Here is a 22,911-nt window from a genome sequence, read left to right on the forward strand (position 1 = left end):
AGTTTTCCACGTTTTAAGCGCACGTGGAGGAAAATGTCCAAATTCACAACCAAAGGTTTTCCACGTTTAAAATGCACGTGGAAGAAAATATCCAAATTCACATCAAAAGTTTCCACGTTTTAAAAAACACACGTGCAAAAAAATGTCCAAACTCACAACCAAAAGTTTTCCACGTTTTAAACGCACGTGGAAGAAAATGTCCAAATTCATAACCAAAAGTTTTCCACGTTTAAAATGCACGTAGAAGAAAATGTCCAAATTCACAGCAAGAATTTCCACGTTTTAAACGCACATGTAAGAAAATGTCCAAATTCACAACCAAAAGTTTTCCACGTTGCATTTTTAAAACATCAATCATCAATCAGTAAATTTTGCTCTGGGTTTAAATTTTTACATTAAAGCTAACCAGTTCATATCCAACCACAACCATTTCCTTGTTGGGTGTCGCATCTACCATCTGACCATCATAAAAAAGTAGTGAGTTCAAACTTTTTTGATGTCACAAGTATTTAATTTTTCAAATATAGCATGGTCAGATTTATCCATAAATATTCAGTCAACTGCCTTGTTAGAATTTGTGTAAATATATGGGCAAAATTGAAGTTAGTTTGTTGTGAAAGTTGATAAAATATCGACTGGATAAAATATCCTGTTTTTCAAGAAGAGATTGCATCAATCTCTCATGCCAAACCAAACGAAACATCAAATTCAGGATGGAATAATAAGAAAACTTCATCATCAACCATTTCTTGTAACAATCACACAAAAATCATGATCCAATTCAACTCATTGAAGCATAAAAACCAAAGAAAAAGAACGAAAGAGCGGTAGCAACCAGTTGTTTATTTTTGCCGCCATCTTTGTTTTGACTGTTAAAAGGCAGTATGGTCCGATCAACAATACGCTTCCGAACCGAGCGACGTTTCCCGATCGAGAAGGATAGTTATATTTTCAAGCCACGTTTCTCGAAGAAATGACGTATTCATCGTCGTATGAAAAACATCCTACTGTTTTTCACGCCGGAGCTTGATTTGGAAAAAATCCATTACGTAATGCTTCCAACATACAGTCGGGTACAGGCGATAATTCTCGATATTGGGACTTAAGACAGTTGCACACGACGACGAAAGTCTGAATGGAAACGAGGCTGAAAAAGGGTAAAAATCGATTTTATCACTCCGCATATCAGCTTTTTTTCCCGCGCTTTTGCCAAAAGAATCGCACTCGCTCGCTGCGCTCGCTCGTGCGTAACAAGTCCTTACAAAGCAGGTCAGTAGTTTTTACAGTTGGTAAACGATATCATACTCCAGGATGTATAGTCTCTTATTTTCCCCCTATTTTTTACGAACATGTTCAAAAATCTGAGGCAAAATTTGGCTGTTTTTTGGACATTTGGATTCTTGTTATATTTTTATCAATAAAATCTATTGAAGTTTGGTTAGATGTTTTGTTTTTTTGTCAGTCCTTTCAAAAAATAAATCCTCTTTATAAATATATACTTTATTCAAGACAAAGTTGACTACATCTGAAACAAGTGTTAAATTACTCCAAAACAAAAAAATGATAAAAATGTAACAAAGCAAAATTTTGAAAAATGATAAAAGCTTTAATAACTTGAGTTATAGTTGTCGTATTGCTCTGAAATTTTCAATATGGGTAGAAGGGGATGTTCTAAGCTTATTTCCAAGAAATTAGCTTCCAATACAATGAAATGGATAAACTTGTAACACTTTTTCTAGCAAGAAATGGAAAATTTTATCAATCCTTTTTTTGAAAGACTTATTGTTTATGACAAAAAAACTCAAACTAAGCCCTTCATAGCATTCCAACTATCGATTTCAAAAAGTTTCAATTTTCTTTATCAACAGGAATAAGATAAAAATGTAACAAAAAACATATCACCGTGAAGATGCTGAATTTTAGGCTAAATTAGATAGGTTTATCATCAAGTGAATTTATACAATGTATAATTGTTTCTTATTGAATGATATTTTGTGAACTGTTACTTCAAACTGAACTTAAAACTAGGATTTAAGACATAAGAAACATAGTTAAATCCCAAAAATTTGATAAAACTGTAACATATGAAAAGATTTGGAACTTTATAAATATTGTTACATAAATATCACTATTTTGTCTTTTTAAAGGCATCTGATTCATTATATCCTATCTAGGACCCTTCACTTACCAAATCAACATATATTTTATAACGAGAAGATTACTTTCAAGTACAAAATCTGATCAAAATGTAACGCACGTAGCAAACAAATTTGGACTACTCAGAAGTCTTCATACTCGAAAATTTTGTAATATCTCAATCATAAGCTTGCCAGCTTTTAACTAACGAAAATGACAATGAAAAAAGGTTTAGGAAAGTTTTACTACTCAAATAGTGTAATCAATAGTTATTGACCAAGAAAAATGACCAAGCTAAATGGTTTGATAACAATAAATTAGATATGGCAGAATTAGAAAAATCTTCGGACGGAAGCTTGAAAAACTGACAGGTTGTTACAATTTTATCATTTTTTGTGTCATTGAACTTAATTCAAATTCACTATAGTTCTTTTGATTCAAAACATACATCATAATAACTTATAAACTTTGGTAGATCACTGTTACAATGAAAATGTTGAAGGAAATTGTCATTATTTGTGCAATGTTACATTTTTATCAATATCTTGAATTCTACCTATGTTACACACTGGCCTGAAGACATTGGGACTACCTAAATAGGTAATTCTAACCAATTAAGTGAGTTATTAGCGATGAACTAACTTATTACTACACACATGAGATAAAATAGTAACAATGTTATTTTTTATCATTTCTCTGTACTGAATGCAAATTTTGACATTTTGACAAAGCGGTATCATTTTAAATATTGCAGCGGGTCTTTTCTGAAAATTTCAGACCCCAATGTTGAGAAATGTCAATTTTATAGCAAAAAACCGATTTTAGTGAATTTTGAGATGTCCAATGCATTGCCTCAGATTTTTGAACATGTTCTTACCACACGTGCGTTTGGTTTGGGAACGCGAAACACGAACGCGAACTACCAATGTCTAAACTTTTCAATATATCTCCAAAACTAACATATTTTTTGAAATTCTGTAAAAAGGGGGACGTACGGGTTTGTCGGTGTGTCGCTATTGACCCTTTTTTGCGTCGGTGTTTCCGTGTTCTTAAGGGAAAAGTGACGGTAAAATGAATTTTTTGGGTCGGTATTTTGGTAATTCGATAAATACTGTCGGTGAATCTGCATATTTCAAAGGATCTCAAAAAAGTTTTTGAATCTGCATTTGGCGACTATCTAAAATATGTTCTGTTCGCGTCATAAAACAACTTCAAATCCAGTCAGTCCACAAGTGTTTCAACCGGTATTCCAACAAAGCCATATTTTGGTTTGTACAGGAATTTCGCCCGCTCAAATCTAAACAACAAAATGGTCAATCTCACTAAAGCAAAACATTGCGGCCACGGCATTTCCCTGGATAAAAATTCTGGTCACGTGACCATCTGTGATTTTAGACCAATGAAAACGCTTCATTTCCCCGGATTAAAGTTGTGTCTACACTAACAGTATAGACCTAACTCTTCACACAAAAATTACGGGAAACGCATGTTTGGACTTTGTACCCTATGCTGCACTCGAGCACTTAAGCCAAAGTCCCGCAAAGGCGGGACAAAAATCAGTTTTTTGAAGTTTGCAAAAAAACGCCACATAGAAGATCTTTCAAATTCAGTATGTGAATAGAGCAGTAAAAAATACAACTTTTCTATTTTTCCTTTTTTTTGCAAAAGTTCTAGGAATGAAAATAAAGGGATAATGATATTTGAATACTATCCATTGATGACCCGCGCCACTATCGTAAAGCTAGAATCGCTTCGCGTACTCTTATGATTGGCAGATTGAAGTTTTTCACCCGCGCAGGAGTTCGCGGAGCGTTCTCGGCTCAATCCACGAACCGCGCTAAAAATGGTAGACTGAGCTGTGATAGATCATTTCGATGGAAGTTGTTGGAATGTTTACAAGGCTCTTGACAGAAAATCGTTTGTTTTATTGTCAATGATGACAGTGTGGTTATTAATTTTGTTAGATCTGACAAATTGATGTTTGTAAGTGCACTTTATAGTTTTGATTCCCATTGAAGAATTATATTCTGGTTTTCATGTTATTAGATGCTGTTTTAGAGCTTTAGGTCTACACTGACTAACACGCGCGAAATGACTAGAAAACGAGAGAAAAACCGGGGGTCAAATTAAATTTTTCTTCCTTCTTGCGGCAAACATTAAAGACTTTAAGAGGCCATTTATTTAAGAAAGGGGTGTTATATCATAAATGAATTATGTAAGTAAGTGATATGTTAAGTAACAAGCTCATTAACAATTTTATTTTGAAGTTTGTTTTTATAAACAGAACCCCCGTGCTATAAGATAATCTCATTTTCTTAACTTATGGACCCAATTGGAAGTCTTTGTAATACATATCATTTGGCAATGTAGTTGCAGCCTGTACAAGAATTGGAATCTAAAGTCTGAAGTCGTAACTCCTTGTCAGTGACCCCGCAGAGAAGTTTTTAGTTGGCAGAGACTTACTTTAGGTTGGTTTGGAAATCGTTTTATTTTGAAATGTAATCTTCACTTTAGATGAATACTTTTATTTATTTGGATTCATGAAAGGTTCAAGGTTTGTTTACTTTTTATTTCAAATTATTTCATTGATTTATTGAGCTGCAATAGCTGAATGAAAAACGAAGATTTTTGATAGTTATCATCGTGGCCTTGGCCGCCATTTTGAATTTCGTTTTTTTTCTCCTGTACTCGGCAATTTAGAGGTTGTTCGTAATACGCGATTTGGCTTACGCGTAACACTTGTAAGTCGGTCGGTCGGTCGGTAGTAGATTTTGTCGGGTTTTTAAAATCTAATAAATCCCAAAGAATCAAGTCGGCAATCAACAAAATCTCTTGCCGCCATCTATCTTTGATTTGCCAAATTCAATGTGCGCAACGTATGTGTGAACCTTAAAAGTGGACCTTATTTTCGGCTCTCTGGGGTATTGGCCCTACCGTGTCGCCGAATTTCGACTTGAAAATTTCAATAAGGGTACATGAAAAAACTCAAACGGGACTCAATGTGGGTTAAGTAACAAAAACTCTTAGCGAATGATGATTCAAAGAAGTGCTTAGGGGCCGTTGACATCCAACTTTCGAATTTTTTAACGGCATCTGGCCGTTATGGTTCTGACCCCCTCCCCCCCTCTACGTTAACGGCCATCAAATTCTCTAAAGTTAAAAAATTGTCAAAAATCGATGAAACTCTAAATTTTCTCCTTCACTTTCATCGTTGTTTCGTCAGCCATCTTTAATATCGCTACGGCTTCGCTCAGCTTGCATTTTAAAAATAACGGAGATAATTTCTAAACTTTTTTCCGAAAGTTGCGCAAATTAATTATCTCCGTAATCATAATCAAAAGAATAGTGGCATTTCAAAGAAAAAAAACCGACCGTCTGCGAAATTCCAGGGCCGCACGGACCGTCTAAACAAATGGAACACGAGACATAAACATCGGGTCGTTTGTTTTGGTTAAAATTATTCTAAAAAATAGCGAAGTGAATACTTTAGGTATGTGACTTTAGCAGATCTTAGTTGATAAAAGGAGGAAAAGAAATATGGAAAGTAACATTTGTATGGAATAAACGTCTCAAAAATCAATATTTTCTGGTGAAAAGAATTGATATGTGGTGAGTTGACCCCTAAAGAGATTTTCGACCTTCCCTTAACGGCACATGTTCGACCCCCTCCCCCCCCTTAACGGCCAAATTATTATTATTATTATAATGTAACAAAGTTCTAGGCGCACGAGGGCCTCTGGAACTGATCGTGATTATACGTATTTTACAATTGTCTTGTGTTGAATCTTTTCAGGTGTTTACTCCATGCAGTGTTGAGTCTTTCTTTGAAGACTTTGACTGTCTTTGCCTCAGCGACATCTTTTGGCAATTTATTCCAGGTTGGTATAGTTCGATAAAAGAAGGAATTCGTTTGTACACCACGGAGTCCATCGCTTCCAAAGTTTGGAATCATCTCAAAGTTGTGCCTTCTGTTTGGTCGCGTTCGACGGGCTATCTTGTTTGGGATGGTATCTTTTTCTTAATAGTTGATGTGCTTGTAAAGTTGGACCATGTCACAAAAGTGTCTTCTAAACTCGAGCATAGGAAGATCTAATTCACGCAATCGTTCTTCATAAGACATATCACGACATTTTTGAACAAGTTTTGTTGCCCGTCTTTGTACTCCTTCAATCAGATTTACGTGTTTACGTAGAAACGGAGACCATACTGACTGAGCGTACTCCAGATGCGGGCGAACAAACGCACAATACAATGTTTTAAATGTACTTGTACTCATATTTACAAATCCTCGATTGATTATGCCAAGTATCGCGTTTGCTTTTTTGACTTGCTTTGCAATGTGTTCTTCAAATGTAAGTTCTGAGTCAATAAGTCCGTAGCCCCTCTGTTGCAAGTTGCCCACGCCGCCTCTGATGTTTAAAGGATATAAAACAAATGTGTAATTCGCTATCGGAAGTAATTTTCGGATTTACGAATGTAAATTTGGCTTTGAACAGAAGCTGATATACGGCAAACTGATCTAACCGCAACCCATTGATCAAACTCGATTAAACACTCACAAATTTAAAAAAAATCTTTTTGAGATTGATTAATATGTTTTTATTCGAACTTTAAGCCTTCAATGGAGTTTGATTATTTCGATTGCTCGATTGGTTTGACAAGTTAGGATTAGATTGATTGTGTCTGGTATACCTTGGTCACAATAACTTATTGATAATCATCTCCAGCAGCCTGGGAATTAACTTAATAGCTAGGCTGATTTGGCAAAATCCAGTTAGGGACTATCGTCAAGCAAACCTCAAGAGACCTATCTGCTCTATTTCACAGTTTGGTTTTTGATATTTCTGTTAGTCACACTAGGAAATTAAGCTTTCAGAAAAAACAACATCAGTCATCTACAGAATGTGGATGAGGAGAGTTACCTGATCAACTTCAAGATCCTAAGATAAACAGCTATCATCATGTACATATTCTTTCTATCATCTCTTAAAAAATGGCTGATCATTTTCACCTAGGCCATCCTAGGTGAAAATGACGTCACAGGGAATCAGTATCAACAGTTTTTTTATGTTTGTGTTATGTTGCTCGTTTACCGCTTGAAAACAGCATCTAATTAGTTACATGAAAACACCGTCGCCACAAACACCCTAGCTTTTCAATGAAGCACTGAAAGCAGCTCAAAGTCTACTGAAGTTGAGCATTTCAGAAATTCTTATAACTATTGATGTTCACTGAAACCATGACCTAACTCACGTGGCAACTAATTTTTCCTATGTTGGATGATCATTTTGGGTGTTTTGGCGTTATCACACTCAAAGCAGCGGGCAGGTTGTCTTTTGCAATTTCGTCCACCATTTTAAATGGCTTTTACAATAGATCCAAAAGGGCGCCCTCATTGTGGAGGATAATTTGGGAAATAGTAATGTTTTCGGTTTTTTTTGATAAACTGATAAATTTGATTAACTTGAGTTTACATGCAAGTGTCATTTAGTTTTTGCTGGCTGATAGAATGGCAGAATCCCTGGATGGCTTCCCTAACTGTCTCTGTGTTGTTTTTTTGTAAACTTCAAAAAACTGATTTTTGTCCCGCTTTTGCAGGACTTTAGCTTGAGTGCAGCATTGGGTACAAATTCCAAATTTATGCGCTTCTCCTAAATTTTTTATGAAGAGTTAGGGCTATACTGACTTGGTGCAGGGTAGATTGTCTTCAAGTAGATCTTTCCCTGAAATGCAGGTTCAGTTACTGCTGTCATACTTTCAGAGGACTAACAATCCAAAAGTTCTCTCAACAATCAAATGAAAACATTTCTGCTGAACCAAATATTTTGAGCAATGAAACAAGTTGCTTGTCTTGAAAACTGTTCAACAAACTCTCCCAAATTATGTGCTAGCTTGATGATTTTAAATTATTTCGAAGAGGTTGAAGCTTGGATGTGTGGCAGTAACAAAAATAGGATTAAAAAAAACTTTCATATCTCATATCTCCAGGAAGGAAAAATTTGTAACATAGATATTTTTTCTTGATGAAGTCTGGAGATCCATACTTTCTAACCAAAACTTACACCACCTAAGAAAATATCCCATTTGGAGATACTCAGTGAGAGTTTTTCTGACCTTGTTTGAATTTGTGTAGAGTGGTTTGAATTTCATGCCAAAAAAGGCCGTTGATAAGGTAGCCGATCAGATTCGCCAATTTCCAATCAAATTATTATTAGCCTGTCCTCTGGCTCCATATGGACCCGATGCCCGCAAATGGCATGGTTGTGAGTCCAAGTCTAGCCGGATTCGTTGGTTTTCCAAGGGTTCTGGCGGCTGGTCAGAAGACAACATGAGAGTCACTGTATTCACTTCATTGTAAAACATAAGGCAAAATTCATTGTTCACATTGTTCATCAGCCACAAGTCCAGTGGTGCACATGTTAAGACTTTTTTTATATAGACGGTGTAGGCTGAGCTTCTCAGCTAGAGTTTATTCAGCTTTCTTTTGCAACAAAAATGTTCAAGATAATATCTTTTCGTTCTTTCAGAATTTGAAAATGAGTACTAACAGATGGGTTTTTTCAAACTTCCTGTTTGCGACACATAGGTTTTTAAAAGAATAATTTGATATGTTTTAATCCTTTGGACGCACAAAAGAAGGCTGAAAACGAGTGACAGCCTTTTTTTAAACACTGAAAAGAGAAGCAAGTACATGCAATCTTTTTCAAATCAATGACAATCTTGCTGTCATGTTTAAAATGCTTGGTTTTGGCAATATTTAATAATATTTTTAACAATATTTTCTCCCAAAATCTTTCAGAATTTTCCATTATGTGCAGGGTTAGTGACACCGGGTGATAGTTTTGGGTTCCACCTTGGGCATCACATTTGTTAAGGGTTTTCTCAAAACCTTGATTTTTAACCTTCCTTTTTTTGTCAACCAATCGAGATATAAATTTTAACTAGCCTTATGCGCAGCGTCGCACGCTGCGTGTCCCAATCCAGTGTACTACACATCTAAAAAACTCTAACAGTAGAAAGATAGCTGCCAATCGATGATACTATTTTGATTATAGGAGAGAAAGATGAAAAAAGATTACATTGCTTTGCAATTTTTAACCACAATTAAGAAAAGGCTTGGAAGAATTATTTTTTAGATCTTTATTAGCCATCGTGGCTGACCATCGCCGCTGGCCATCGCGGCTGGACATTCGAGGGTGACTTTGAAAGACTTTGAAAAATTTTGAAAGTGATAGGGAGCTGCTATTGTAAACAGAAAGTTTTAAAGAGCATCTGAATAAGAATTCTTCAAAATGAAAAATAATATTCGGGAAGAAGGTTGATTTTAACCCATCCAGCTCCAAACTTCCTGTATAGAAAACAGTATCTTGGCGTCTCAAAGCTAGTTTAGTAGTAGGAAATCTGCATAAAGTAATGGTTCAACGCCATGAAGAGGAGGCTTTGTAGAGCTTTGTTAGATTTTCGAAAACTTTTTACAAAACGTTGTGAACACACACGTTTTAGCGATGTTTAGCGTATTAATATATAGAATTTTTACCCATATTTGAGGGAAACTTACACATTCCTATCCTTACGTTGCAAATGCCCCTTATATGCCAATCTTCTCTTAAGGAAAACTACTACTTATTTATATTAATACTCGACTATTAAAAAATTACTTTTAATTTCATTATTCAAGCGAGGGTACTATCTGGTTTATCTTGCTTTAACTTTTTTAGTATACTGTGTTTTGAAAAATCTGACCTCAAAAGACTTTTTTTTATATTTAGTGACAATTGGAAAATATTTCATAAATGTAAACACCTTTTAAAATGAAGAGCTTTATGTTTATTGCGAAATATTTGTTTTAGGGATCTTGGGGATCTCTATCACTGTCGATGCTTTAAAAATATCTGGAAAGGCCTGAGTGAATCAAGATGTTTACCTGATGCTCCCTCATTAAAGAAAGTCTCGTTTTTGTGTGCTGTATATCTTACAAATACAAAAGCAAGCAAAATATTTCCGTTTGAAAAGAGAAGCTGGCTATTTCGTGACAACCTTTTGGTTAAGCCGATCGATTCTCGTCATTTAAGAAAGTTATGTCAATCGATTAAAGTTATACCATCGCTTTAAAAGGCTTTAAATGTAAAAAGAGCCTTTATGCGATTCTTGCCATGGTTATTTTACTTCCAATTAAGTTTATGAATGATTTGAGAGGTTTTCGTTGTTGTTAAATGACTCATTAAGAGGTCTAAAGTCATTAAGTGATTGCAGTGATTGATTGATGAGATTCGTTCGTCCTTTCTCATTCCACGAGTTTTCAGAATGACAACACCTTTAGTTAAGTGATTTATGTTTTGTTTTCAGACGGAATACTATTTGGCTTTCAGTTTGGATATCATTTCGTTTGTAGTTTATTTCATTGTTTGTGATAAACTATTCGTACTCTCACGGTTCCACTAACTAAATGATTTGTGACCAACTCCTTCCGTTTTTGTTTTGTCTGGTTTTGGTGTTTACTCGTTTCTCCCAAAGAAAGAACTTCTCCTTTATTTTCGCTGATCGTTCTACCGGTCGAATGTTTTAGTGATTTGTTACTCATTCACGTTGGTTAATCCATCTCATGTGCGCTGTCATAAGGAGTGAACTCTGCGTTATTTTTAGAGTCCCTTCTAGCTATTAATATCTTTCTGATGTTTTCCCATGTCAGTTCGTTCACTAAACAAATCCATCTTTGAAGACCTCAAGATATTTTATGCAAGATAAAGTGTCGGAAACTTAAAAAGGAACGAAACTGGTTTTTAGCAAGTTAGATAATATCTTTTCTTTGTCAGCTTAAAGTTATCATAGGAGCTATCTTTAGCAAAGCAAAAGTGTAAGTTTTCATAACAAAAGTTATTTGACAGTTTGATATTTTTGTCTGTCAGACCGCAAGACCACATCATCATCATAACAGAGGATTGTAATGTTTTGCTTTGAACGTCTTTTGACGAATCATTCTCTTCTCCTTCGAAAGAATTGGAAATGACAATGGTTCCTTGTGACAAGACTTCGTCTGTTTTGTGTTTTGGATATCAGAGGGATACGGTGCTGACTGTTTATAACGTTTGTTTACAAAAAGGAATCTCATTGGGCTGGATATTTGGAGAAGTTTAGTACTTTATAATATTTTTGTAGGGAATTTTACTCGAGCAGTTTGATGAAATTGTATGGATTTTGAAAATTCAGTTCTGTCTTTAGATTATACTCTATAATCATACTTGTTATGCGATGCCTTGTTTTTTTTCTTACCTGCTATTGACGTCGAGCTTCAACACTATGTGATCGCGCTACACGAAACTTCCTTCAAACTGTTTATCTTTTCTTTCCTCATCTCTACATGAAGGAGTTTTTATAGCCTTCTTTTAACCTCATGAACTATCATACAATCGTTCTCTTTGCTTAACTTTCAATCTCAAATTTGTATTCTATTGGCAGTGGTCTTTTTCTTTGACTTTCAATCGACGGCGAAATTGTTTCATCAAGCTGTCATGAACGGTCTAGCCTTTTCTTTTGTTGTTTAGTGGAAGTCGAGATCTTTTAATATGTTTGATGGGCAAACATTTTGTTTGTAGTTGACCTGCCAACTATGATGTGTTTTGACCGCTATCTATTTTTTGTCTGCCAAATAATGGTTGGATGGTTTTCTCGTTTCAAATAGGAGAAGCACGTAAATCGCTCGTTTATAAGATTTATGATGATTGCTTAATTTGAGATAAATTTTCTTCTCAACCGTTATCTTTAAGAATCTGTTTCTTGAATTAATAACAGGAGAAGGTTTGTGTGTTGAATACAGGGAAATTTTGATATATTAATACTTTTCGAAATTTTTAATCTGTTTAGTTTATAACTTTATTTCTCGTCACGTCAAAAATTGTGAAGGATGTCTTGGTTCGTCGTGACGAAGGACGTTTTGTGTGAAGAAAGTTTTCGTTTTAGTTAGTGGGAATAGGAACCTTCTGCTTTTCAAATCAGTTTTTTCTGAACACATCTTTGATGTGGGAGTGTAACAATTCACGGATTAGAGGGAGATGGGTGGAACACACGGCATAATGGGAAACGAACGAAAACTCTCTGTTTTATTTTGAAGTGTGTTTTGTTCTTGTGTTAATTATATCTTTCTTTCCTTTCCCTTTTTAATCGTTATTTTTGTAACTTTCGATATTTATTTCAGTTTGAGAAAAAGAAAAAAAAATGAATTAGAAATTACGAACAAAGGTTTGAGATTTTGTTACATGGGAACATCACTTGAAGAGACTGTGTCGTGAAATGTGAGTAGAGATCTTCGTTAGGAGCATCGCTATACGTTGTTTGAACAGAAGTGAACAATATGGACAAAGAGAAAAGTAACGGCTCACAATCCGGCAAAAACAAGCCACGCCGACTCCGAATTAAGAGAAGCTCCACCAAAGAGAATAATCGAACGTCTCAAACTCAAGAAGAAAGTTCCCCTCCGCCGTACCAGAGTAAACTACAAAGTTTGTTCGCACAAATCGAGAAAGAATTCCAAAAACTTCATCATCAAAATCAAGAATGTGAGTTTTGTTTTTTCATTGATAGATACTCGTTTTTTCTTTTCTTTGGTTCTTTTTTGATCCAACCTAGGTTAAAAGGTTTTGCTTTTTAACAAGAGTGATGTCGTTTGCCTACTCATCAATTTTAATTCACAAGCTTTTTCACATTGGATTGAAACGGATGTGGAGGAAGACACTGTCCTGATATGAAATATGTGTTTGATATGAAACGGGAACACTCATGCAAAAATAAAACCTTTAAGAGCAATTCTTCGATCTTGGCGCATTTACTTCTCCCTTACACGTGGTATTATCGTTTCTCCCTTATCGTTTTTCAGTACACGAGAAAGTTGATATTCTGACGGAAAAATATGAACAGTTAGTTGCAAACGGAGTCGACAAATCGGACAGCAAAATACCGACGTATAACGATTCCTACGCTGGTTTGGACACCAATGATTTTTATTCAAAGGGAAACAAAAAACAATGTGAGTGGGCATTCTCTTTCATTTTTTACCGTCTAGAAATATTTTGGGCTACGAGGATTAACCTTCGCTTCTTTCTGTTTGTTTGAAGTTCTGTCTACCTTTGAAAAGATGTGAATTTCTTTCAAATTATATTTTCACCCCCAAACAATGGGAAGTTTTACATAGCGACTACCTGTAAATCAACTTCATCGACGCATTGTCTAGATATTAAAACGAGCCACCCCCGTCTTGTCTGATGGGAATTTTAGGTTTGAAAATTTAAAAGATTTTTCCCTCATTTTTCTCAAAGTTACTCTTTAAGAACCCAGAATATGATCTGTAGACTCTTCATCAATATGACCTGTTTCTTTTTTTCTAACAGCGGCCAGTTCGTTGATGTCACAAAAATTGAAGACAAGATACAAAGCCTCCACTAGCAAGGTATCTTTCGAATGATAACGTAATCATTGCATTAACTCCAAATGATACTATCTAAGATTATGTAATATTATAAAAAATTCTCTTATCTTGAATAATGATATGTCATAGTAAAAGAAGTAATTCTATCGCCCGCCCAACTATCTGTGATAAGTCAACACTAGTTTCTTTATTGTGTCTGTCATTTTGCATGACAATCGCGCAAACTAAAATTGACACCAAATTTTTCCACTTTCGTTTTCGAACAGCTTGTGTCCAGTTTCAAAATACCAAACAGTCAAGGAGGAAATGTCTTTTGTCACATGGTACAAAAATATGCGGGTCACAAAGACGGGATATGGGATTTGGATTCGCAAAAAACAAACTCTTTTCTCATCGGAACGGCGTCTGCAGGTTTCACTTTGTCTTTGTCTTGGATGTTCTTGATCATTACAGTTGCTCAGATGAAAAGAATATTCTTATCTACGCCAGATATTCGTGATATATACCATTTCTTCTAACATTACATCGTGGACTGAACAGCTGATTGGTTGTGACGTAAAATCATTCAATACGTCACTTTCAACCAATCAGCTGTTGGGTCCATGGAAGAAATTGCAATGGGGCATATCTTGAATACTGATCATCAAGTGATATCTTTCATGAATTTTTAAAAAGAACTTTCAACGAATTTCAACATTTACTCTAAGATATATTTCATTTTGTATATCTCACAAGAGAATGGGAGCAATGACTATCTTGTAAGTTTAATATGCATCATTTCTCACTTTAGATCGAACAGCCAAGTTATGGAATGCAGAGACAGGTCAATGTTTGATCACTTACATGGCTCACAATGGATCAGGTTCGTAACTCTTATTAATTTATTCGTCATTGTGAAGTTTAACTACAACGTGTAAATAATGTGTATATTATTCCTGTATAAGTCCTGCAATTTATTTTACTTTCTTTTTCAGTGAACTCGATTCGCTTCCACCCTACAGAACCTCTAGCTTGTACAGGTAATTCAAACTATTTCTCATTCCATTTTATCTTTTCTCTATAAAGATTTACTGACATTATCAATCCATAATCAACCCTTTTCACCAACCCATGCTCACTTCTTCTCTTGCAGGTTCAGGAGATGGTAATGCACATATTTGGAAAATTCCCCCTTTATCTGATGTTCGAAGTCGCTCTCCTCAAGGAAATTCTGACTCGCCTGCTGTGAGTTTTTATATTGCCAACTCGTGCTCTCATTTATAAGAATAGTATCTAACAATGGAAATGATAGCGAATATTTTTCAACAAGGGCTGCGAGTAAGTCTTTCAGCGGGTTGAAAATTTTTCAGCGAAGGACTGAGATTCATTCATTCATTCATTCACTGATTGATTTTTGTAGGGCTCAGGAGAGGACGACTTAGAAGACGAAGGAGAAGGAACGGACAATCAACAAATCATGAAAATCAAACATTCTTCCGTCGAATTCTCGCAACATGAAGGTTCGCAATCTCTCTTCTACTGTTTTATTCACTAGAGAAGGTTCTTCTACTGTTTTATTCACTAGAGAAGGTACCATAAGTTTTCTTATCATAGTTAGACCTCACCAAAAGAATTGCCAAAAAAGTCTAAATCTCACCGGAATGGTAAACCACCCACAAGGATAGTATACAGTAGTATATCATAATAGCAATAATACTTTTCCGATTCATTTTCACAGGTCCGATAGCGGTGGCAGATTGGTGGGAGAATGGAAGTCAGATCGTCACTGCTTCATGGGATCGAACGGTCAAACTGTGGGATGTCGAAAAAGCCACCGCATTTTATACTATGGAAGGTAATTAAAAGTTTGTTATGGTCACGAGTTTACGTGGAATCTTTTATTTTTTCACCGACGGTAAATCTCTTTTCTTTCTTTTTTTCAGGCCACGAGCTGGAGATCACTCACGCCTCAACACACAGCAGTCACAAACTGATAGTGACGTCATCACAAGACACAACGTTTCGCTTATGGGATTTCAGACAGCCTTACATGCATTCTGTGAACGTGTTCCAGGGCCATACTGAGTATGAGTGAACTAATTTCAAACTCTATTACCTTTGAGCCTGACTGAGCGAACCATGACGTATTATCTCTAAATATTATCCCAGTGAAAATTCTACTGTGATAGCAAGTAGTTCTTATAGCCTCGTTTCCATTTCTCATTATAGCACGGTGACGTCAGCAGTTTTCACGACGAAAGCGGATCACGTGGTGAGTGGAAGTGACGATCGAACAGTTAAGGTGAGTTTGACCATGCTCCTTTTGATGCAGACTGAAATATTACCCTCAAAGAGCTGAATCTTAACTTCTATTATACTGTCTTTTTTGAGTTTTTGGTATCTATGTACAAGACAAGTAATGCTTCCAAACCTTCAAAACGTAGCTCACAGATAAAGTATTGGCCCAGCTTTGCACGTGTCTCGAAGACAAAAAAAAAACAGCAGAAACCATCGACAAATAACGAATGTGTATGATATTTTCACTTCAGGTTTGGGATTTGAAAAACATGCGTTCTCCCCTAACGACGATACGCCTCGATTCCGCCATTAACAGGTATATGTCTACTTGGCTTTTGCATGTACCACCCCGCCCACGGGCGTTTTCTATATTTTTGAAGAAAAAAAACCTTATCTTTTCAGTCAGCGAAGAAGAGTTTGGCACAGGCTACTTTGCTTTTGGTTGTTTTCATTTGAAGTGTTGAGAAAAACAAATCTTTGTGAATTTTTCCTCTTTTCTTTATCAGGTTATCATTGTCACCTGCTCAAAACATCATCGCCATTCCTCACGATAATCGACACGTGCGGCTTTATGATTTGGCTGGTAATCGTATGTCTCGCCTACCCAGACGTCATCGACAGGTAAGAGTGATTCTTGGCTGCATTAAAACGTTCTTTCGCAAATTCTCTCTGATTTTCCGTAAAAATCTCTAGAACCTTTTTCCCTGATAATAGAGGGATCAGCTAGAGAACTCCTTCATAATCCACCAGCCAATATCTGTATAAGGTGCACGCGGTTTTTAAGTCGTAAACTTCATATTGCTTAATTTATGTTTTTTTCGAATATTTATATATTATAAGTACATTTCTCTCATCATGCTTCTTACAGGGTCACCGTCGAATCGTTTGCGCCACCTGTTGGCATGACGACACGAATACAAACAAACCCGTCAATCTTTTGACGGCTGGATTTGATAAACAGATTTTGGGATGGAAAGTTGGATTTTAAGGCAAATCGTCATCAGCAAAGTTGTTTTATGATAACTCCGTGCAATAATGGATGGATCTTTTCTCCTTCGATTTTTGGAAAGAAGCTTTTTCGCGGTATTTTTAATGTTGATAAGGAAGTTTTATTTTTAAAACGAGATTTAGTTCAATATCTTGGTAAGTATTATACGATGCCCTTCTTTCCTGATTTTTCCGATGAAGCCAATTTTAACCTTTCTCCCTCACTATTCGTTGAAGTGCGTATTCATTTTTAGATTCAATTGCTTTTTTTATTTGAAGACTCTTTGATAATTAGGATTTATTTTGTACATAAAAATGTTAATAGGTACTTTAGTTTGTAACATATATTTTAGGAGAATTTAGAACGAATTTTCTTTTATCATCCGTCATTTTGTTTTCATATTTACAAGAGAACGAGATTGTTTGCTAAAACTGAAATACGAATCGGTAGTTTTGCGCTGTTTCGAAATATCGTCATAGTATCCTTTTGAAATGTATCTTATCAACTGTTTTATCTGGCATTCATACATCTGAATCCCGGATATTTGGAAGAAATATGCACTGATTAGTGTTGCAACTCTTCCTTTTTCAGTGTTCCTAGTTATGGGCCTTGAAAGAAGAAATTTCGATTTACGATTTAATTTTGGCCGCATCGCTCAGATTTATCAAAGAGTAACTACAGTACTGGTCGATGTACAAAACGGCATCTTTCCTTAGTCTATTGGGGATTTGATACTTAAACGAGGTTAAAAGTTTGCAGGTCACTGGAAAGGTCAGTCTTATCTTATCACATATATTTATTTACCTTTTCCAAACGAGGTTTAGATTTTGCAAATTCTTTTGTTTTAGAGACACAAAAAATAAGATAAAACAGATATGAAATACAACGGCAATAAGCAAGAACGATTAATTTGATGGGATGTAATTTTTCATTCATTGCAAGGGTTGCGGTCAAGGAAGCAACAGACGGACAGGATGGTGTGTGGATCAATGGAGGTCTGCCGGTTAGGTTATGTCATGAACCAGCACAGAGAGTCTGATTACTGGGAGAAAGTTGCACAAAAAAGACAAGAAAATTTTATTTTGGTAATATTTCATCTTTAAAATTTGGAATAAACTACAAAAACTATTCTTTGGAGAAGCGGATTTACAACATGTCCATGAGTTCCATGAATTCATCTGAAAAAGAGAGAAAAGAAAAAGTTGTTCAAGGTGTGGTTGACAAGTAGAAATCGTGAATTTTTCAAACTTATTGGCATTAAAACTTCTTCAAATGTTTAAAAAATTTTTAATTTGATTGCGAAGTTTGCAATAATAATGTTTGCATACCTTCGGAGATGGAGTAACCGAACCATTGGTCTTTGATGTATTGAGCAATCTTGACGTACAATTCACTGGCTCTTTGAACTCCGTTAGCATACAATTCTCTCAATTTCTCCATCACTTCGTTCAATTTGACTCCGAATAATTCGGCGACTTTCTTGACTTTGTCGCATCGCTGGAGATAAAAGTGAAGAAAATGAACAGGTGGTGTAAACAGGCTGCATTTAGAAACATAACATTTTTAAGATTATTTTTCAGACATTCGTGTAGATTTATCTTCTTCTGCTGTTGATTCTTACAACAGATTCTCTGGTCATGAAAACCACCAAACAAACAAACAAACAAAGAAAAAGAATCCTCACGTCTTGTCCGAGGACTTTTTCACAGGTGATTTCGTTGGTCAAGAATTCCTTGGCGTCATCAAAGAAGTCTTGAGCTTTGGTCAATCCCTTGGCGTAAGCATCAATGATAGCTTTCTTAACATCTTGGGAGTTTGCGTGGATTTTCTTGGCGAAATCCTCAATCTTGGCGCAAGTCTGCAAACGAGAAATTCAAGATATAAAAAGTTTACCTTTTCGAAATGAATCAATTAAAATCTCACTCCTGTATAGCCGGTGATTCAATGTTTTAGTAAAGAATGTTTCGCTTACGTCAGCATCCATAACTTGATCACAGGAGAAGTTGTTGATTTTCTCCAACATGATTTCGACTGTCTTTTGGTAAAGAGCTTGTCCTTTGACGATACCATCGGCAACAGCTTCTTTGATGTCTTGGATGAGGTCAGCGGCTGACACTTTGAATTTTTGTGCAATGGCTGTCAATTTGGTGCATTGCTACACGATGGGAAAAAGAGAAGGATATGTTTATGTGATGGTATCAATGGATCAGAGAATGAAAAGGCTTTTTTAAAGGAAAATGTGGCTTTCGTTCGTCTTGTTGCTTTGTATCTATTATTATGAAGAATGTGACTTACATCAGCAGAGAGAACATCTTCACATTTGAAGTTGTTGGCCTTGGCAATCAATTGGTCACGAACGTACATGATGATGTCTTGAGCGTTGGAAAGATGTTTTTGGACGGCTTCGGAGACCAATTGGTTGACCATTTGAACATTTTCGTGGAAGATCTTGGCCAAGTTTCTGAGCTTGGTGCAGGTCTAAAAAATAGAACGTTACAAGTATTAGAATGCAGTCGATGCTAGCCTGTCACTAGCATATACAACGACAGCAAATTTGAAGGTAATTTGTAATCGAAAGTTTGAACTGGCTGATCCTCATCGTTTTATACGGTCTTTTCATACGGGAATGGGTTTATACGAACGCGGTGAAATATGGTAAGAAATAATTGAGCTTCCATGAAGATTCTTATGAAAGAATTAGAAAATTCTTACTTCAGCCTTCAAAACATCCTCGCATGTGGATGGAGCATCTAATGCAGCGCTTCGAGCGGAAACTGCTTGAAGGAGAAGGATGGAGGCTAAAGCGATCAGGACTGACTTCATCTGAAAAAAGAAAAAAACATTATAATTAATTCGGACGAAGCTACCATTAAAGCTCATCACTGATATTTTATGGTTGAAACCGTGTTTAAGTAAGACCAACAACTCAGACATTAATCGAAAAACTCATGCATATCAAAAGACTAAAAACACTTTTAATAAACAATATAAATTACTCTTACCTTGGACAGATTTGTGTGTTTCCAGTTGTTTTGTGAATGAGGGAAAGCTATCTCACCCTTGCTTTATATAGCCTGAAATGTTTGTTGACTGATCATTCTTTTACAAAGAATAATAATTGGAACAGCTTCATTAAATTTCAATATTTACCTCTTTTTCGTAAAATATCTTTTTATTTCGTGAAGATGTCATCAAGTCAATTATTTTGACACCTTGCAAGATGTTCAACCAAATACATCTCCTTTTTCTCAACTTTGTGAAATATCTTTCTTCTTAATTACATTTCTCACCAATTTTGCTTCATCATTGTTGAATGAAAAATGTTTCATAATACTTTGCTGTTTCATCTCGCCCCCCAAATCAGGACTTTGACCTTGACGTTGTTAGGGCTTCTAATCAATTCTTCTTCTTTCAGTCTTAACTATGAATTTAAGTACATCATCACAACTCTTTTTCGACTACGGCTTAGACAGTGAATTCCATCTCCTGACGCCAACTATGACGGTTTCTCACCTTTTTTCGGAACATGCCACTGTATCTGTAAAAGTGAGTATTTTCGAAAGGCATGTCTTCCAGAGTCTGGAAGAATGCTCAATATTATCTCATAAGAAAAACGCTTACAATGCACACAAAATTTGAACTATGGGTTATAAGGAACCGTAGACAAGGGCATTTGGGGTGGTTACGTAAAAGATTTGTAACCGTTCTCATAGCTATACAGTTCATTTTTTAGACCAAATTCTTGATTTTTTTAACCGTTCGATTTTCTTTCATTGAGTGAAAATAAAATTAGCAAAATATTTGCATTCAATATTTTTCAAGAAGGCGTTTTATTGAAATCTTCGTTCCCAAGCACTAATTGCTGACTACTCCTTTTAAAGAACCTAGTCATTGTTGGAAATTCAAAAATTATTATGCCATCACTAGAAAGTTTTTGCTAAAGATTAGATTTGAAAGAATTCATACTTTTTATAAAATTCTCTTTTCATTCTCTGTTTATTCTCCTATCATATTTTTATTGCTGATTATATGCGCATGTCACATGTTCATTCCAAAAGCCATGGCTCTGTAGGAGAATCTGCCCAGGTTTACGAACCGCTTTGATATTTTTTATTCGGTTTTGGGGATAAATTTCAAATGAACTTTTTTCTCGCGTGATTGGCTAAATGAAATTTGTTAGCTGAAAAAAACAAAAAAAACAGACCAGCTAATTACATTCGCCACATCCATTTAGAGCAGATCGTAGTGTGCGCAGAATGGATGATCTGTTATAAGATTAGCCTACTTCACATTATTTTTTGATAATAATTTGCACGAATATTTTATCACTTTAAAACTTCAAGGGTCTATTTCCACTGCTATAAGCGGCCTTTGGGTTTAAATATTCTGAATAACTAGTTAGAGTCTTAATAGTAGAGGGCATTTTGTAAAATCGCTCGACTGTTTTGTTAGAAGCACTTGTTATACATTTTTGGAAAGCTAAGGGGTAGGGGAATCGAAATTACTATGTTTCAAATTTTTTTTCGGATACTTTGGTGTGATTTTCGGACAAATATGACGGTCTCAGGCAAAAATCATAGGGTTAAAAATTAATGAAAATTTTAGCTCGAGAAAACGGAAACCTGTTGTATATTTTTGGAAAGCTCTCAAAAAATTAAGATTAGAAATATATTGCAAGTATAGGTGATTTCAGTACCTAACTCGAGATATTGAGCTTCCGAAAGCGCAAAAACTGGACAAAATAGCTGTTTCTGGCTGAAAAACACGGTTTTCAAGGGTTAATATCTCGAGTTAGGTACAGAAATCACCTATACTTGCAATATATCTCTAATCTTAATTTTTTGAGAGCTTTCCAAAAATATACAACAGGTCTCTGTTTTCTCGAGCTAAAATTTTCATTAATTTTTAACCCTATGATTTTTGCCTGAGACCGTCATATTTGTCCGAAAATCACACCAAAGTGTCCGAAAAAAAATTGGAAAGATAGTAATTTCGATTCCCCTACCCCTTAGCTTTCCAAAAATGTATAACAAGTGCTTCTAACAAAACAGTCAAGCGATTGCAAAAAATCGAACAAAATTCCCCCTACTATAGAGCGATAAACGCATGTAACGTTCAGCTAATAGAGGGAACTTATTTGGGAGATAAGAAAAAGTTCATCTTGGGATCTTCACCGCTCCGATCACTTATTTCTGAGTTTATGTACGTGTGTTTTTCTCCGACGGAGACGGTAAAGTTCTAATTTGTCTACATCCTGACTGACTGAGGACGACCGTAAGTCAGCACCTTTACCGTCCTCGATTTTGCAGGTCAAAACTGCGGGTTTTTCCAAATCGCTTCAGTCACTTTTCCGTCCTCAAAAGTGCAAATATATAAACTCTCTATACTAATGGAATGGACGGTGGACAGAAATAAATATGCGATTCATCATAACCACAACACACCTACCCAATGATGTCAACCTTTTTCATCCCTTTCCAAAAATTTCCACTTTCAGTTTTCAGAGTTGGAAATCATTACTTAATGGCTGTCGTTCAGTGACGTCATCAGTTCGATTTCGGTCACGTGAGGGAAGACTTCCTTATCACAACCAGTTTCTTTTCAAAATCACGTCTCGCTTCTTTAGATGAAGAAAATCAAACATTGGTTACAGAAGTCTTCATTTCACTTATTGAGCTTGGCTAATCTTTGCTCTAACAGTAGCTTAATACTTACTTATGACACTTGGATGCAACTCCGTATTAAAGTACAAACAGGACTCCCTCCCCTTTGCAAAAAATTGGCTGTGAAATCGTCCCTGGTTAGAAAAACACTCCAAAATAATTTTCAAACCAAAATTCCCATCGTCACTGGGGAAGCTAGTGTAAGTTAGTTTAAGTTTAAGGTGGTTTTCCATCCTTATCCTTCACGAACTATCTGAAACACATTTGAAAAATTGACAAAAGAAAATGAGGAAGAAAATTGAATCTTTTTGTTTCTGAAGATATTCTTTTTTAAGACATGCAAGATAAGCTTGCAAAATGAAATTTACAAAGTTTCTTCTAAGTTGACAAATTTTAAGATTTCCTAGGAAAAAATATTAACATTTATT

At 35.6% G+C, this 22,911-nt stretch overlaps 2 protein-coding genes across 2 annotated transcripts; one reads left to right on the forward strand and one right to left on the reverse strand.

The window, feature by feature from the left end:
- The first annotated feature begins 12,326 nt into the window (after positions 1-12,326).
- Positions 12,327-17,275, forward strand: LOC136816933 (WD repeat-containing protein 37-like). The gene is made up of 14 exons (XM_067073273.1): positions 12,327-12,689; positions 13,007-13,156; positions 13,518-13,576; positions 13,822-13,966; positions 14,346-14,417; positions 14,530-14,574; positions 14,688-14,779; positions 14,955-15,054; positions 15,273-15,389; positions 15,478-15,619; positions 15,764-15,836; positions 16,084-16,148; positions 16,339-16,453; positions 16,701-17,275. Exons 1-14 carry the CDS (start codon positions 12,485-12,487, stop codon positions 16,818-16,820), a joined length of 1,500 nt encoding a protein of 499 aa, XP_066929374.1. The 5' UTR covers positions 12,327-12,484; the 3' UTR covers positions 16,821-17,275.
- A 633-nt stretch (positions 17,276-17,908) lies between these two features.
- LOC136816934 (uncharacterized) lies at positions 17,909-19,868 on the reverse strand. Its single transcript, XM_067073274.1, has 7 exons — positions 19,823-19,868; positions 19,533-19,643; positions 19,116-19,298; positions 18,793-18,975; positions 18,505-18,678; positions 18,149-18,317; positions 17,909-17,998 (listed from the first exon to the last, which is right to left on the reverse strand). Exons 2-7 carry the CDS (start codon positions 19,641-19,643, stop codon positions 17,967-17,969), a joined length of 852 nt encoding a protein of 283 aa, XP_066929375.1. The 5' UTR covers positions 19,823-19,868; the 3' UTR covers positions 17,909-17,966.
- Positions 19,869-22,911: the final 3,043 nt, after the last annotated feature.

Source organism: Clytia hemisphaerica, unplaced genomic scaffold, assembly GCF_902728285.1.
Source record: "Clytia hemisphaerica strain Z4C2 unplaced genomic scaffold, Clytia hemisphaerica genome assembly, whole genome shotgun sequence".
Taxonomy (NCBI): Eukaryota; Metazoa; Cnidaria; class Hydrozoa; order Leptothecata; family Clytiidae; genus Clytia; species Clytia hemisphaerica.

Coding starts and splice junctions, on each gene's coding strand:
- LOC136816934 (XM_067073274.1), bottom strand. CDS start 19,643: ATGAAGTCAGTCCTGATCGCTTTAGCCTCCATCCTTCTCCTTCAAGCA. Junction 19,299..19,532: donor AGGATGTTTTGAAGGCTGAA/GTAAGAATTTTC, acceptor TCTATTTTTTAG/ACCTGCACCAAGCTCAGAAA. Junction 18,976..19,115: donor AAGATGTTCTCTCTGCTGAT/GTAAGTCACATT, acceptor CCCATCGTGTAG/CAATGCACCAAATTGACAGC.
- LOC136816933 (XM_067073273.1), top strand. CDS start 12,485: ATGGACAAAGAGAAAAGTAACGGCTCACAATCCGGCAAAAACAAGCCA. Junction 12,690..13,006: donor TCATCATCAAAATCAAGAAT/GTGAGTTTTGTT, acceptor ATCGTTTTTCAG/TACACGAGAAAGTTGATATT. Junction 15,620..15,763: donor GTGTTCCAGGGCCATACTGA/GTATGAGTGAAC, acceptor TTCTCATTATAG/CACGGTGACGTCAGCAGTTT.